This window comes from Delphinapterus leucas, chromosome 2, assembly GCF_059928025.1.
Source record: "Delphinapterus leucas isolate spDelLeu-1000000601 "Yukka" chromosome 2, BTC_Dleu_Yukka2, whole genome shotgun sequence".
Classification (NCBI taxonomy): Eukaryota; Metazoa; Chordata; class Mammalia; order Artiodactyla; family Monodontidae; genus Delphinapterus; species Delphinapterus leucas.
Genome location: NC_143130.1, coordinates 138059711 through 138078333, shown reverse-complemented (window position 1 = coordinate 138078333; position 18623 = coordinate 138059711). Strand labels below are relative to the sequence as shown.

Genomic DNA, 18623 nt, shown 5'->3' with positions numbered 1-18623 from the left:
AGCTTATATATGCCAAAATCCCTCATGCCAAATCTGCTAATTTTTTTCTCACATCTTCCCTAAATTCTTTTTCTTATAGACCATTACTTCAGCTACAAAAACATTAAAAATAGTTTTATTGTTACCCTTCTGTAACCTCTTCACCACAGTTCTGATTCTGATCTTGCTATTCTTTATGCATTCAAAGTTTCAGAGATGGAAATACACATCCAACTTTCTAGTAATGTTTTAAAAAGGTTGCTTCAGTGGTTTCTTATTGTTCTGATCAAATTTAAGGTTTCTGTTTTAAGAGCTTTGGACAAATGAAAACCTCTTTAAAGTTTTCTGATATGTAAAACTGAGATGATAATGCTCATTTGGAGCTAGACATGTGTAAGTTCTTATTCCATACATCTCTATGTATCCAATTCTGCCTTTTATACCTTCTTCATAATGAAAAGGATAGAGGTAGGATGTATTACCTCACTGACTTTTTTTTGTTGTTTGTTCAGTTTGAGAACCTAGTAACATTGAGAGGCAACATAGCATATTGGTTAAGACATTGAGAGGCAACATAGCATACTGGTTAAGTGGTCAGGGTCTAGAAACAGACTGCTTGGCTTTGAGTCCAGTTCTGCCATTTACTAGCTATGTGACCCTATTCTCTCTGTTCCGTCAGCATCCTCATCTGTAAAATGGAGATAACAACACTTACGTAGGGTGCTGTAAGGATTAATGAGTTAGCACATATTACATACTCAGAACTGTGCCTGGCACATAGTAAGCAATAAACATCAGCTATTATTATTTAAATTAAGATTATTAGCATTATTAAACTATTTTCAGAACTAAGTTGTATATTATGAATATAGATTTTATTGTCAAGATGATGGCAAAATAAAGGTTTTTACATAGTTGCACGAAGTGATAGCTATGCTCTGAAACTAACAGAAGAAAGAAATAAAAGATTGGTCATAATTATGCATTTAAAGTGACCTCTTCCATTCATATATTAAGAAGCAGGTGAATTACTGAAACATCCCATTCTGTATTATAATCTCTGAAAATTACTACAATATGTTTAGTTAATATTAATAAGATACAATATTTTAAACATTATCTAAAGAGACAACATATTTCCCATAGACAACCTAAAATACTGGTCTGTTTGCATCTAGACAAAACTGCTGGTTTGTCCAAACTAACAACTGTATTGTGCCTTCATTTAAAAAAAAAAGCATTATGAAGACTCTTCCATATACACGAATTTCTCTAAAAAGCAACGAAAAAATGATGTAGGAGAAAGCACAGGGATGTATGGAGGTAAAGAATATGGCTTATTCTGGTTATATTACATAGAATTTATTACTGCCATTCACAGGTAATTCCTTAGAATTCAGTAGTTCTAAGTTCTGTAATTCTTTAGAAACTTTCAAGTACAAAGTCTTGTCTTATCCTTCCTAGGGACCCTAACCCTTAGTTTAAGAAATACTTACCTAAATAGCTTTATTCCCCTTAATATATGAGGCAAAAATGTTGCTGCTTACGTTTATCTAACTCTACCTCATTCTAGCTACTTTTTTGTTCTATGCCACATATCTATATTTGATCTGAATTAAATAATTTTGAATTCATCTACAAATTGCTGTTTCCCCTCCCTATATTTCCATTTGTACTATATGTGTGTGTATGTGTATACACACACACACACACACACACACACACATTTCTCTTGCCCTCCTTTTGGTAAAACAGAGTACTAAATAATGCTCACTGACTACAACATTTGCTAAAAGTATTTAAAATTTTAAGTAATAATCATACTTAACATTTATTGAATCCATCCCACATGCTAAGCATTATGCTAAGTGCATGGTTGATATGATTTTATTTAAACCTCCTAACAACCCTGAGGTAAATAATACTACTAATTCCATTTTATATATAAGGAAACTAAATAAGAAGTTCACTAACTTGCCCAAGAGTAAAAGAGTAAATTATAAGCAGAGCAAAGCAAATCCAACTTTAGACTAGAGCCCACCTCTATGTCAATCCTTGCTCATCCAGACCACTTTACAAATAGGAGAAGGCAGAGGGCAATGTACATAAACTGTTACACAGGATGGATTAGGCCAGAATTTTTATAAATCGGTATTATTCTCTGATCTTTTTCTGTCATATTTTAATTTTATCTTAGTTAATAATAACATAACACCACTTTAGTTACCTTAAGTTAGTTTGAATCTGTACAACTTACATGTACTTATTTTTGGTTTTCCTGATGCAAAAACTTGAACTGAATGCTGATCCGCATAACACCCAGTGAGTGTGTAATCTAAGATCCTAAAATGAAGCTAGAACAAGAAGAGAAATGTACCAAATTAAGGTGATTATTTGGTAAAAATGATGGTCACATTTTTGTCCCTTGACACAAGTTTAGGAATTTATTTCACAGAGTTCACAAAATAAAAATCACAAATAATACTGTGTGTGTTTGCGTGCAAGTGCACATATTCACACGTATATACTCACCTTTCCCTTCTGCATTAGGGTCGTTTCTTTGTAAGGCTGCCATTATGAAGTGCTTAACACATACCAGGCCCTTCACTAATATAAACTCTAATCTGCACTGCAAGGTATCCCTATTTTACAAATGAGGGAACTGAGGTTCAGAGATGGAAACACTTAGTGTCCCAGTAGGTAAGTAGTAGAGCTGGCATTTGAACTCAGACCTGCCTGACTACAAAAGCTGGTGCTCCTTCCCCTATGGTGTTTGGTGTTCTGTATGTTCTCTCCTATCTCTAAGGCTATGTGGCTATGATAGATTTCAGATCATAATTCTTTTATACACCTTTTAGCAGAACACAATAAAGTAATTACTAAAACAGGAACACCAGTTTATCTGGTGTTTGGAGGGAATGAAACGCTCTACTTAATTTTTCAGAAAACTAAAATTTAACTTTTACATAACTAACCTTTCTAAAATGTAATGAATGAATGTAAGTTCCTGGATTTAATTGATAATGTGGTGATATCAGTATAAATGCCAATTAATATATTGGGCTATAATAGAGAGGGCCATTAGTACCTTCTCTGAAGGCATAGTGCTGGGCTGTCTCTGAGCCACAATGATATTCACATGAACCATGAAAGGTCTATTCTTACAGAACTCCTGCCTCCTTTTGCTGTGATTCGCATCTTTGCTGCTAAAAGCTTTTGATTTGGCAATATCCTGATAGCTTTTCTATACTTTTTTTCTTCCTTCTCCCTTCCCTGCAAATTTCTCTCTTTTCCTATCTTTCTCCTTTTGATTGCCAAACTAACTGATCACAGACATAGATGTAATTTTCAGATCTTCTCAGCAATTTCTTCCCTATTGCAACTCAAATTATCTAATAGTAAAGGGCTTTTGCTTGCTTGTTTGGTATAATTTTGGATGCTGGAAGTCATGACAAGGTTGATTTCCACACAACTAGATATTATAAAAATAAATCTATTCATTGAACACAAATATGTACTACACGCTTTTGATGTGGCTATAACTGGTTAGGTGATGAAAATGAATAGAAGAGTCATAATCCCTACCTTTGAAAAACATATAGTATAGTAACATCTCACATTTTTTTCTGAAAAACATCTGGAAGAGGGAATTTCTATAATAATCATTGAAACAAAGCTCATGGACATAGTTGAAGCCAATACAGAAGAAATGAATATCACTAGTGTACTTCTGACTTCACTACCATTTCCCCTAGTTGCTTTTACATATAGATTTCAATCTCTCTTTGATTTCTTTGATATTACTCTATTTAGGTTTTCCTGCTACCTTTCTGATCGCATTTTCACTTTCCCTCACTGATTCTTTTGAACCTTCCTCCTATTTTCTCTTATCTTTTTCTGACCTTATTCATTTCTACTGCCTCAACTATTTCTTCTCCATGGATAACTCCTAGATCCTAAGAACAGTTGAGCTTTCTCTTGAGAATCAAGCTTTGGGTTTTAAGCCACCTACTGGACACCTATACTGGGGTAAATTGCTATTACCAGCAACATATGTGATATGAAGCCCACTCCCTCCCAACTTTCTCCACATTTCTTCTAAGATACAGAACTTTCTTCTAAGTATGTACATCCATTCATCAAATATTTATGTGCTAGGTACTGAACTAGATGTTGGGAATAAAACAATGAATGAATGAGATTCACACGGTCTTTGCCCTCCAAGTCTGGTTTAAGTCACAATTTTTTAATGACATCATCTTTGACTTAAAACTATTTCTTATCTTTCTACTTAATTAGTGAGATTAAAGGCTATACCTTTATCACAGCTCTATTCCTTTTTCTCCCTTCCTTTCTCTTTCTGTGACACTACACTAGTTCAGCATTATTAACTTACTACCTTTCAGCTGGAATACTAATATAGCTAAAAAATAGTTTCTTTGCCTCTAGTTTTTTTCTTCACTCACCTTCCTCACATCCATTTCAGATTGATCCTCATAAAGTATCACTTTCTGAAGGACCACTCCCGTACTCAAAGAAAGTATAACATTTTCTAACAAAGCAATGAAAGCCAGATTCAAATCCTCTACAATCCAGACCTAAATCACTTATTCAGACTTCTGTGTGACTACTGTTTCTAGCACTGCTTCCTAAACATGCCTTGTTATCCTTCATTCCTGTGATTAAGTCATTTCTTCACCTATACAAACGATAGTTAATATTCAAGGCTTCATATCGATGCTTACCTGAGCCTCAGAGTTTTGCCTAAACTCCATCTCTACTACAAAGCTTTCCTTGACCACTTTGGTTGGAAGTACTCAGTCTTTTTTTTGAAAGACCAAAAGCAGTCAGTCCTGATCAGTTACTGACATGCAACATTGAAAAATCCCTAGAGGGCAAAGACTACATCTTACATTCTTTTTATACAAATCTCAAATGTGATATCTAAGAACTGTGTAGAACTAGGTTAAGTTGAGGTATTTAGGTTTTACATAATTCTTTCACCTTAAAAATTTTTAAGTATTAAGTGAAATAGAAAGTGATTACTAAACAAAAAGAATCTTACTAAAATCTAACAGAGGACTTAGACAAAAAGAACAGAACTCCAAAAACAAAAAAAAGTTAGGAAACATTAAAAATCAATTATATGCAATTTGGAACAAAAGGAAAGGTTTCTAATGTAGTGAGCCATATAAATATATTTACCTTTAAATATGCTGTACCTCCAATGCAAATCTGGTCAAATGGCTGCTTTTCATGGCTCTTGGCTCCAAAAGTTACAGTTCCAGAAAGACTAATTTCCATTGATTTTGGGAACTTCTGTCCTAAAAACAGAAATACATCAATCAACTATTAGAAATTAAATAGGTTCTACAGCAAATGAATGAAAAAATAAATAAATAAAACCTAGTTTACCAATATTCCAGATCAATAAGCTTTTCTCTCGAAATACTTCAAGCTGGCCAAAACTAACTTTGTATTCCACATGTGTGACTGGACCTCTTTAAAAAAGAAATGGACAAAATGGAAAGAAAAAAATAATCATAGATATAACAGTTTAAAGAGATTTAAGTCAAATCTTGCTACTGTTACTTAATACAAGGACAACATAAAAGCAGATCTGTATTCAAGTTTGCAGAATAGAGTAGAATAAATAATATTATATCTCAGAAAACACAGAAACACAATAAACATTCTTTTGGCGATGCTATACATTTCATTATTAATTCTAAAGATAACTACAAAGTCATGCAGAATGTATTAATACAGGCACATAGATTGACGTAACATTAAAACTGTGATTTTACTATAGATTTATGTATCCTTTGAAAAGAACTATTCTGTAGGACAAACTTAAAAGTAGAACTGATACGGAAGTAATCTTATGATATTAATTCACCAGGTTTTCTAGTTGGGCTTGATCTGTATGTTGAGTACAGAAAAATTGTTAGAAATAAAGCCAGTAGTAAAATAAACCCTGAAGAAGCTACATTGGCTGAAGTTTATAATTTACTAGCAAGTAGTTTAACCAGAAAAATGACAATATTTAAAAATAAAGAGATTATTTTTATGACAATGTTTTGGTTAAGAATCAGCATACATCTGAATAACATAAAATTTTTAGATCTTAAAAATAAGGTAAAAACCAAGACAATTTATTATAGGGCAGTGGGAATGTACTAAAGAAGGCAGAGATCATGGCATTGTTATTTTATTCCTACCTGTTGTAAAAAGGTATACGAGCTTCACAGAATTCAAAACTATTTTTCACACTTTCATGAAGTTTTAAATTAACTGTTATTTTTAGTTGTACTTCTTCCTCTTTTACTTGATAAAAACCCAAAATTGGTGGCACAGGGACCTGGAAACAAACATAAACACATTTTTATATAATTCTCAGGTTAATGGGTCTAAAATATCAGTGGTGATGGAGAAAAAAGCCTTGCAGTAATATAGTCATTATATACAGATATGACTTTAATGACTAATGGGTTACTCCAAGTTATTTTGATAATAGATGATGAAGCTACATTCCTTCTAAGGTCAGGGATTCTTGCATCTCTTTCTATTTCCAGAGGTGAGAAAGGTGCCTTACAGAGGTGTGTGATACATTCTTTTTCCTACTCCTGCTTGTTCAGTTTCCCTTCCTCCAGGGTCTCTATGACCTGCAACACAGAACATGCACTAGACATACTGATCACTGACACCCGCCCACAGTTTCTGCTGCCCTGCTTGTATCTTGACTCCCCAACCCTCCCAGATCAGCAGTAGCTTAATGGGTCATCAATAACTGATTGAAGCAAAACAGTCTGAATCTTCTGGTAAATAACTCATGAAAAGTTCTTGTTTGGACCAAAAGTATGGATGATTTGCTTACAACAGAATTCATAAATATGAAGATTAGCAAAGTCCCAACTTCTCCAAGGTTGTTTACCTGAGAAGTGTAGTAGCATAAGTTGAATGACTCTAAAGGTGGAGTGAGTGGAAATTTGTAAGGCCCACTAAATGCAGAATCATCTGCTGCATCAATGCTACTAGAAGTCAGAATGGCAGAGTCGAGAGATGTCACACAAGGATGAACCAGAATATCCTGAAGTGGAGACCCATTGGTGGGGAGACTCAAGCTGATGGTAACATTTGGCATACTTCCTTCTAAATCACACTGCAACACAAACAAACAGATATTACCAAGATCTTTGAAACATACATCTTTTGAACGAGGCCTTTCTTAATTTATCTGAGTCACTTTCCACAACTTAATTCACTTTTCTCTCAAGGTATTATTCTCATTGCTTTCTGTGTTCTGGTTAATGATTCTATCATGCTCTCAGACACCCAAGCCAGAGACCAGGAGAGCCTTCCTAGAGCCCTCTGCTTACATTTAAAAACCTTAAAAAGCAACTTTTCTTCATTCCTGTTACACTGGTACAGGCCCTTACAATTTCTGTCATAGCCCTCTAAGTGTATCTAGACTCACTTTCCTCTAATCAATCCATCCCCTTCATCAATGCTAGAGCTATCTTAATAAAACATAATTCTAATTATATTGTATCCACGTCAAAACCTCTCAATAGTTCCCCCTCAGTTTTGTATTACTTTTAAAGCCTTTTGCTGTTTGGTTCCCATCTACCTCTTTAATCATTTTCTACCCTGCAAGTAATGCTGGAGGCACACTGGGGACTGTTAGAGGATCAGAGACTTATTCTCCCAGCTCCTCTTATCCGTGAGTAAGCCCTCATTCCTATACTAAACACCTTTACTCCCATAAATCTGTAGTGGCTCTTTTTCTGACCCAGCCAGACTGATATACCTTACTTGGGTGTGTGCTGGGGGTGGGGGTGGGGGGCGGTGGGCGGTCAGGCTCCTCCTTTATAACTCAAACTTGACATTTACCTCTATTAAAGCACCCAATTACAACTGTCCAATTGAGGCATATAAGGCTTACTGATAAGTTTTGTTTGGCTAGACTTGTACAATATTTTAAGAGTTGGTGGAACTCAGTAGGTATAATGCTTAGCTCCAAATGCAAGCAGCTAGTTCCACTATCATGTACATAGTCTGCATTATGCATTAACTGTCCACTCTCTAGAGGTGAGATCAAATGTCTGTGCTCCTGTTTGTTTCCTTCTTTAAGCTTTAAGTTTTTGAAAGCAAGAATTATTATATTTTTCTTTGTATCTCTAGTGCCCAGCACATTGCTAAGTATAAGAGATACTCCAGGGACTTCCCTGGTGGCGGAGTGGTTAAGAATCCGCCTGCCAATGCAGAGGACATGAGTTCGAGCCCTGGTCTGGGAAGGTCCCACATGCCGCGGAGCAACTAAGTCTGTGTGGCACAACTACTGAGCCTGCGCTCTAGAGCTCGTGAGACACAACTACTGAAGCCCACAAGCCATGACTACTGAAGCCCGCGTGCCACAACTACTGAAGCCCGCACGCCTAGAGCTCGTGCTCCACAACAACAGAAGCCACCGTGACGAGAAGCCCACGCACCGCAACGAAGAGTAGGCCCCGCCCTCTGCAACAAGAGAAAGCCCATGTGCAGCAACAAAGACCCAACGCAGCCAGAGATACTCCAATAACGTTTGCTGAATGGATATCTTTTTATAATTATGAACCGTACCTTTGGTTCGCAATTTTAATAGGAAATGTTTTATATTTTCATCTATCACTTGACATATGTGTGAATTCATGAATATATCTGCTGTATAATGCAAGCATTTAGAGAGTAGGCAGGCATTATGAACAGTACCATGTATAATTAGTGACTTATAAAGGTCTTTCAGTGATAGTTAGAATAACGTCAATCCCATTTGATAATAAAAATGCCAAATAACTACTATGAAACTTAAGAACATTTTAGTATTTTCAACTTTAAATCACCTGCTACTTCACTCTCTATATGTGGATTGGCAAGAATTAAAGAAAAAAGTTTCATTTTTTGGCAGATATTTATGGAGATAATATATGAACAAATATTAGTAGCAAATAGTATCAACATTTTTAAATATTCGGTTTATACTTATTATCCTCTAACACTCTAACATAATTAAAGGAATCAGAGAAACAGCAACCATTATGGAAATAACCAACAAATTATCTGCTGTCTAGGCATCTGAAATACCAGAGCACTAGCCATTCACTACGGGATGAGGACATCCATTCTAGAAGAAATCTGTATACTACCCTTTAAACCAATCTGGCATATGTAGATCTGGACTTTTAATTAGGAATTATACAAACAGAAGGGACCTAGGTACTTATCTAATTTTAAAAATGAGAAAAGAGGGCTTCCCTGGTGGCGCAGTGGTTGAGAGTCCGCCTGCTGATGCAGGGGACAGGGGTTCATGCCCCGGTCCGGGAAGATCCCACATGCCGTGGAGCGGCTAGGCCCGTGAGCCATGGCCGCTGAGCCTGCGCGTCCGGAGCCTGTGCTCCGCAACGGGAGAGGCCACAGCAGTGAGAGGCACGCATACCGCAAAAAAAAAAAAAAAAAAGAAAAAAGATTGAAAAAATTGTGTAACTCTTCCAAAGAGACAGAGAAATTAGTGGTGGAATGAGGATTAGAACTTCAGTCCTCTGGCTTTTGGTTCACCAGGTTTCCTACTAGGATTGAGATAAAATGAAGATAATTATTTCCATTTACAATAGGCTTCATAATAAAACTCCTTTAAATACTTTAAAAATGGTTTGGCTAACAGTTATACTATTTACATACAACCCTAAAGAAACATTTAATTCATGAGTTTCAGTACACCCTCACTATTTTTATTTTTAGAAAAAAGTTTTTTAAAGATGAAAGTTTCCCATAATGATCATTTGTATTAGACCAAGAATAGGAGCCAATCTAAAATTCCCAGAAGCAATAAACTAGGGTCAGCCTATCAATGAACTGAGATATTTAAATAGCATAATATTAATTAGTATTAAATTATATATAGCATATTCCCTGTTCATTACTACGGAATGAAAAACAGAGACAGTGAATTTTCCTACTTGTATTTTACAGAACTTACAAGAAACGTAGGTTCAACTGCTTTAAGAGGTATGAATGACATAATCTGTAAACACCTTAATTTTGGAGACATTTATGATAATTATTTCTATTAAAATTAATAACTGGAATGTATTTTTTTCTTTTTTCGGTACGCAGGCCTCTCACTGTTGTGGCCTCTCCCGTTGCGGAGCACAGGCTCTGGATGCGCAGGCTCAGCGGCCACGGCTCATGGGCCCAGCCGCTCCATGGCATGTGGGATCTTCTTGGACCGGGGCACGAACCCGTGTCCCCTGCATCGGCAGGCGGACTCTCAACCACTGTGTCACCAAGGAAGCCCTGGAATGTATTTTTGATCATAATAGAAGTGAGTTTAAAACAGGCACATAAATTTTTAGGTCACTTTAAGGTTAAAAAGCAAAAAAAAAGACCCAATTTGTCTGCCAGGACTCTTCTAATTCTCTGTTCTTGAAATCTACTTTTATCTATTGGATTTGCACTTAACTACTCAACATTAATATGATATATAAAAAGTCTGTATTAATAAGTGCAGAGAATAAAGGAAGATAACAGAAAAACAGACACCTGAGAATATTAATATGTACTTGTAGACATTCTCTTGGAGGGGTTCTATTTTTGATCATTATTGAATGTGGCACTGATCACTGCTAACTGTATTGTTATTTTCATTGCCTTTTCCTATTACCTAACCTTAAACCACAGAACCCTATATTAACCTAGTGACTTGTTTAAATAAAACGTGAGCCCTTGAAAATGGCTTCAGATATTAAGTCAGAGATTTGTCAATTTCACTCCCTCTAGGAAAAATGGAAAGTAGGTATGGTGACTTCAAAATATTTTCACAAATTCTCTGACCCTACTCTTTTCAAAAGATGGAGCCTCATCCCACTCCCCTTGAACGTGGACCAGACAAAGTGACCTGCTTCTGATGAACAGAAAGTGGCAGAAGTGATACTATGTGACCTTTCAGCCTAGGTAATAAAAAGAATAGCTTTCACTTGTGCCTCATGTGGTTGGCTGTCTGTATGATCATTTGTTCAAAGGGAAGGCAGTCACCAAGTTGTGAGAACATTCTTAAGCAGCCTGTTGAGAAGTCCACATGGAAAGAAACTGAGGTCTCCTACCAATAATCAGCACCAACTTGCCAGCCATGTGACTCAGTCACCTTGCAAGTAGAACTTCCAGCTCCAGTCACACCTTCAGGTGACTATAGCCCCAGCTGAACTCTTGACTGTGACAGACTTCCACACTAGAAGTTCCCAGCTAAGTTGCTCTTGAAGTCCTGACCTACAGAAACTACGAGTATAATAAATGTTTATTGGTTGTGGTAACAGGTCAATTCATTACACAGCAATGCAGTTGACCCTTGAACAATGCGAGGGTTAGGGGCACTGACCCTCTGTTCAGTCAAAATCCATGTATAACTTTACAGTCAGCACTCTGTGTCCAAGGTTCTGCATCTGTGGATTTAGCCAACTGTAGATTCAGCCAACTGCAGATACTACAGTACCAAATGCAGTATGTATTTAGTGAAAAAAAGCCACGTAGAAGTAGACCCACGCAGTTCAAATCTGTATTGTTCAAGGGTCAAATGCATATAGCCAGTATAATTAGTAAGAAATGCAAAAAGATAACATTATAAAATTTCACGTGAACATAACATTTAATGACTGCTGTTTATAAGAATCAAGAATGTCACATTATGATGTAAAATAAGGTCGGCAAATTTTACTTTTCTCCATAAATGTTAAGTGCTATGATAAAACAGGTACCAGAGAAAATCTCACCTTGCAAGTGACAACTCCAATGACTTGCCATGTATCTGCTATATCCTGTTTATCATATTGCATGGATTTTACCTTTTCAGTGATAGAAATAGAAACCTGTGGTTTTCCTTTGTATGTTCCAGCTTTCCAGGTCGGCTGTTTTTGTGGATGAGTAACAGAAGCAAAATTAATACTATCCAATGAATTCTGTAAGTTGGCATCTAACAAAGTGCCAAAGGGACAAGCCTGTAGAAGCAAGTCGGGCAACTGGCTCAGTTTTGTATTTAGCTCACTGTCATTTTTTTGACCTGAGTAAAGAAAACCCTGTACCCCAAAAAGAAGTTCAAAGCCTTGTGAAATTCCACTAATGCTAATTAATGGTGGACGAGGGGATAAAGTTTGTTCAACCAGTGGAACACAAGCGTATATCATGCCATTCTTCATGAAAGCAACAACTGGCCAGAGTTCTTCACCTCCTATTGGGAGTGCATAAATGGATGTTTTATTGATGTGTGAACAGCTATCACGACTCTCCGAAAAGTCCTTATCATCACGCAATAATCTCAGTTCGAAAAGCAGTGCTTTAAGGAAGGGACCATCTTCAGGAACAGGCACATAACTTGCTCCATTGAAGACTTTGGCTCTTTTTTCAACAGTTGGATACCGTCTGTATTAATGGAAACAAAACCATAATTAATTCCTGCAAGTAAAATAAAACTGCAAGTTCAAAACCTAAAAACAAACACAAAACATAAGGCAAACACTAATAACAACAAAACACACAATAACAAATACACACACCAACAAACAAAAACCACAACCAAAAAAATATTATATTACATGTTAAATTCTTACTAAAACAACTACCTGTTGTGTACTTGATATATCTCAAATGATAAAGTACCATTATCTATTATCTAAAAAAATTCAATTTAGTTGATTTTTTAAATAGGTAGAGTAGAGTACCTGGTTCTAATTCAAAATCCTAGTCTTTGGCCGCTCAGATTCACACTTAAGCAAGGCGTGTATACCTGTATACATTTTAGGCATCTATAAGGACTTTTTTTTCTTTCTTATCTTTTTAAAAAAATTTTACTTTTTATTTCCTCCTTTCCTTTGTTTTTTAATCACAAGGAACATCTTTCTCCCCACTCAATCCTACCTCCAGGAGTAACCACTGCCAAGGGTTTACTGTTTCATCCTTCTAGAGGGTTTTCAATGCTTTTAAAGCATAAACATAAACACACTGTCATTTTAAAAAAACAGAATGATACATTTTGCAGTGAAACTTACTTTTTACACTTTCCAAGTTAGGTCACATAAAGTTACAGCTGCACAGTATTCCATTGGGTTAAGGACCTGCAATCTATCTGGACCCCCATTGGTAGAAACATCACTTCTTTTGTTGTTACAGATAAGGCTGCAAAGAAGATTTTCTTGTCTTGTCTTTCCTTTCCCCTTCCTCCCTCTCCCCCCGCCACTTTCTAACTGAGGTATAATTTAGATATAACATTATATCATTAGGTTGGTCAAAAAGTTCATTCATTTTTTTCCATAAGGTGGCTCTAGTAGTGCTTAGTTGTCTTTAACTTCAGTGTTCATTTAAAAAAAAAATCAAAATTGGAGAATTTCTGTGTGGCCATTTTAATATTGAAAAAGAAAGAAAAAGCAACATTTTCAGCATATTATGCTTTATTATTTCAAGAGAGGTAAAAACACAATTAAAAAGCAAAAAACAAGATTTGTGCAGTGTATGGAGAAGGTGCTGTGACTGATAGAACGTGTCAAAAATGGTTTGCAAAGTTTCATGCTAGAGATTTCCTGCTGGACGATGCTCCACCATTGGGTAGACCCGTTGAAGTGGATAGCAATCAAATCGAGACATTAACTGAGAACAGTCAATGTTATAGCACACTGGAGACAGCCGACATACTCAAAATATCCAAATCAAGTGTTGAAAATCATTTGTACCAGCTTGGTAATGTTAATCGCTTTGGTATTTGGGTTCCACGTAAGTTAAGCAAAAAAAACCTTCTTGACCGTATTTCCGCATACGATTGTCTTCTGAAACATATCAAAAACGTTCTGTATTTGAAACAAATTGTGATGGGTGATGAAAAGTGGATACTGTACAATAGTGTGGAATGGAAGAGATCGTGGGGCAACTGAAATGAACCACTACCAACCACACCAAAGGCCGGTCTTCATGCAAAGAAGGTGATGTTATATATAGTGGGACTGGAAGGGAGTCCTCTATTATGAGCTCCTTCTGGAAAACCAAACAATTCCAACAAGTACTGTTCCCAATTAGACCAACTGAAAGCAGCACTCGACAAAAAGCATCCAGAATTAGTCAACAGAAAACGCATAATCTTCCATCAGGATAACGCAAGACCGCGTGTTTCTTTGATGACCAGGCAAAAACTGTTATAGCTTGGCTGGGAAGTTCCGATTCATCCGCCGTATTCACCAGACATTTCCAGGATTTCCATTTATTTCCGTCTTTACAAAATTCTCTTAATGGAAAAAATTTAAATTCCCTGGAAGACTGTAAAAGGTACCTGGAACAGTTCTTTGCTCAAAAAGATAAAAGTTTTGGGAAGATGGAATTATGAAGCTGCTTGAAAAATGGCAGAAGGTAGTGGAACAAAACAGTGAATACCTTGTTCAATAAAGTTCTTGGTGAAAATGAAAAATGTGTCTTTTATTTTTACTTAAAAACCTAAGGAACTTTTTGGCCAACCCAATAGTTTCAGGTATGTAACATAATGATTTGATATTTGTATACATTGCAAAATGATCACCACAGTACGTCTAGTTAACATCTATTACCTTACATAGTTAACAAAATTTTTTTTGTGTGTGATGAAAACTTTTAAGACTTCCTGTCGGGGCTTCCTTGGTGGCGCAGTGGTTAAGAACCTGCCTGCTAATACAGGGGACACAGATTTGAGCCCTGGTCTGGGAAGATCCCACATGCCGCAGAGCAACTAAGCCTGTGTGCCACAACTAATGAGCTTGCGCTCTAGAGCCCGCGAGCCAGAACTACTGAGCCTATGCGCCACAACTACTGAAGCCCGTGTGCTTAGAGCCCGTGCTCCACAACAAGAGAAGCCACCACAACGAGAAGCCCGTGCACCGCAATGAAGAGTAGCCGCAATGAAGTGCGCGCAGCAACGAAGACCCAACACAGCCAAAAATAAATAAATTAAATAAATTTAAAAAGAAAGACTTCCTGTCTTAGCAACTTCCAAATATGCAATACAGTAAAATTCAACTATAGTCACCATGCTGTATATTACATCCCTATGACTTATTTATTTTATAACTGAAAGAGTATACCTTTTGACCCTCTTCATAAATTTCTCCCACCCCACCACAGGACTTTTTTTTCTGATTCCATCTTAGTAGAGTATGATGGAAAAAAGTGGTTCAATTTAATCCTCCACATTGTGGATTCACTAGTATCCTGAGTACACTTGGTACCCTAAGTCTTCTTGCCAACCCCTACAAAAACATGTAAGAGCATCTTAGTAATAGTGGTTTATCTCTATGGCCCTGGAAGATACTACGAGGTAACAAAAAGAATAAAATGAATAATCTTTTATGGTTTGCATGCTCTATCCTGAACAGTAAGTTACTAATTCATCCTTTTTTCGGGGAAACAGAAATTTACAAAAATGTTAGATCACATCTTCTTAATTAAAAAAGTACTTTCCCGATTCCTTATCTCTCCACTCCAAAGTCCACAACAAAGTCATTTATTTGCTATTAACTTTTGTGTAAATTGCCTAACTTCCCTAAGTTTGTCTTCTTATTTGTCAAATAAGGGAGTGGCTAAAGAACAAATAAGCAATTCTCATCAAGAATCAAGAACAGACCTAGCCAAATAATGTTTTTCTACTAATTCACTAATACTACTAATAAAATATTGGTGTTTACTAATAATTCTAAAAAAGAAAAATAAGAATGTATTCAAAGTTATCCATGTATTAGTGAACCTCACTCATTTACATTCTGATGCATTTTCTTGATTGAGGAAAGGGAAGAATTAGCTAGCCCTCCAGTAATGGCCTAGCAGGTGAATGCCACTTCTTTCTCTTAGTCTTTGGATAAGGATAGTTAAAAACTCTGGACTGAACTCTAGTCCAGACTATTATCCTCTAGAGGATAATTCAAGTTCTCTTAAGTGTAAGAATTTCATGATTGAAATTGTAAAAATAAGTTTGTCTGGGACCTTATAGAATGTCTCAATATATGTTCAATAAATACTTTGCCGGATGACTCAACCTGTCATTTCAGAGTTATTCTAGGCCTTTTCTAAAACAGGACTTGAACTTTAAATGGCCCTGCAACTACAGGGAACAATACTAACCTAAGCTAGACTTAAGCTGGTACTGTTACTATCTATCCAGACAGCAAATCTCTAAACCAGAATCTAAATCAAGTTCTGTTGTGGGGAAAAAGTAGCTAGATAGAGGAAAGATCATTTGCATTCTTAAATCTTAAGTGATGGCCATTATCCTTTGGCAAATATGTGGATAAAAGGCCAGTGCATATCTGTTTATCTCTAACTCTGGCCCCAGGAGGTCAGAAAACAGAAAAAAAAAATAAAACCTAACTAATTTGTTCAATGGTACAGGATAAATAAGTGGCAGATGAATTATCTGAACCCAAGTTGCTGCCTTCACAGAGATGTTGAAAAGTCCACCCTAACAAAAAGAATTTTTCTTTTGAAATATTCTGAGCACAGTGGGAAAGAACTCTGAAAACAAGCACAACTTCTTCAAGAAACTTATTATTGTACACAGTACAAAAATCTTACCTCTACGAGATATTAAAATAAGCTACAAAGCCACAGATATAAATACACTATGGTACTGGCAAAGAACAAAGTAATAGAACTGAGACAGACCAATGTTTATATGGGAGACATAATAAACTACTATCAACAGCCCCAGAAATCAATGAAGAAAATACATACTGTTTGGAAGATGATGTCAGGAAAACTGCCCCACAGCATAGAGAAAAACAAAATGAGAATACTACTTAACACCACATCCAGAGATGGACTACAGACGGATTAAAGGCCTAAATATAATAGAGAAAATGATAAAGTCAAGAGGAAATAATGTAGTAAGATATCTTCAGGAAATAAAGGTAGGAAAAGACTTCAACAAATTCCCCCAAAGGGCTAACTACTTTGACTGCAACAAAACTAGGGATTTCTGTTTAACCAATGGTAATGAAAAGTTAATTGACAATGACAATAAGTTAAGATAAAATATCTATAATAGCTAAAAATGACATAGGACTAATATCAAGATTACACAATGAACTCCTGCAAGTTAACAGGAAAAAAACAGCAACTCTTGAAGAAAAAAACAGACAATGGATATATACAGGCAATTCACAGAAGAGGAAACCCAAAGGCCGTTGCTACACAGAGAAATGCAAATGAAAGTAAGATATCCTTTACACCAGTACTGGCAAAAAGTGCAGTAAGTGTTAGGAAAGAATAGAGATACTGCTGATGAGAGTGTAGACCGGTCAAAGTATTCTGAGGAGCTAATTATTTGGTAATATTTAGTCAAAATCAGTATAGATATGTCCCCATGTAACTGTCTGAGGTTATCTACTGCAGCACCATTTTGATAGCTGAGTCGGGGGCAATCTGGGAGATCATCACCAGGGGAAGGGGAGATGTAAAATGTGACAGATGTAAACCATGGAGTACTACAGAGCAAGTAGATGCAATGGCCTAGATCTGCACTATCCAGTATAGTAGCTGCTAGCCATACATGGCTATTTAAACTTAAAATGAAACACAATTAAAAACTGAGTTCCTCAGTTACAATAACCACATTTCAAAAACTCAACAACTACATGTGGCCAGTAGCTGCAATATTAGACAGTATAGATTTAGAACATCTCCCATTTCCATCATTGAAGAAAATTCTACTGGACAGTGCTGCCCTAGATGAACACAAAGTAACCTGGATGTTTCCTAAAAATAGTGCTGAGAAATCTGACAAGCGTAAGAAAAGGGAATGACATCTATAGCACACTTAATTGTATAATTTGAAAAATACATACACAAACACACAAACAAAAGGATAAAGATACTAAAGGGAATATATAAGTAAAGCAGGAGTACCTAGGATGGATGGACCAATAAGGCTGATGAACCATATTGAAGATTATTATTAACCTCCTGAGGTACAACAACAAGAACAACAAATGTAAGCCAGGTATCCCATAGAAAATGGTAAACTCCAAGGCTCGATGCCTTCAGTAACAAAAATTGTTAAGGTAGGAAAGAGGGAATTTTTCATATCCACATTGCCTGCCACTTTTCCTTAAAATTACACTCATCTTTGTCAGCCTCAATCTGGATTCAGAACTAGCTACTTCACTATAGAGCTTTTCTCAGGGAAGAATGAATGTTTGCAAGAAAGAACTGTCCACCACTGAGAACAAAAGGTGAAACAGATCACTCAATTGCCACCCATATTTTACAGTGAGTTACTGTATATTCTCTTCACAGAGCTAGTTTGATAAAACGTGGCAAATTCTAAAAGTGGAACCAGATCAGCCCACACCATTTTAAAAAAGTGAATTCAGTTTAATTTTTTGTACTTTTTCAATTTTCTTCAACAATTAGGAACTTTAAAGTAAACTATCTGAGAATTTCTGGGAATGAAAAATAATTATAAGCTGAAAGTAACAGCCTGATACTGCTCAGCAAGAACTTTCCATAAAAATGAGTTAAAATGTCCTTGAATGATTTTTATTAAAGTAGAAAAATGTGAAACATGTTTATTGCTCAGGAAGTTTCCTTTCCTTTCGTCTTCTCTACATCAA

General features: G+C 36.2%; 1 protein-coding gene across 6 annotated transcripts in view; it reads right to left on the bottom strand.

Moving 5' to 3' along the window:
• Positions 1-18623, bottom strand: part of AP5M1 (adaptor related protein complex 5 subunit mu 1) — a 39612-nt gene that overhangs the window by 20084 nt on the left and 905 nt on the right. For 5 of the 6 annotated variants that reach the window (XR_016392179.1, XR_016392178.1, XM_022570487.3 and 2 more), the window contains exons 2-7: positions 11781-12426; positions 6914-7141; positions 6201-6340; positions 5395-5480; positions 5185-5303; positions 2237-2333 (exon numbers count right to left, since the gene is read on the bottom strand). Coding sequence is in view for 4 of the 6 variants with exons in the window: in XM_022570487.3 (XP_022426195.2) it covers positions 2237-2333; positions 5185-5303; positions 5395-5480; positions 6201-6340; positions 6914-7141; positions 11781-12426 (1316 nt within the window). In the remaining 2 variants the exon portion in view is untranslated. The remainder of the gene's footprint in view (positions 1-2236; positions 2334-5184; positions 5304-5394; positions 5481-6200; positions 6341-6913; positions 7142-11780; positions 12427-18623) is intronic. The other variant, XM_089907750.1, reaches the window with a different exon arrangement.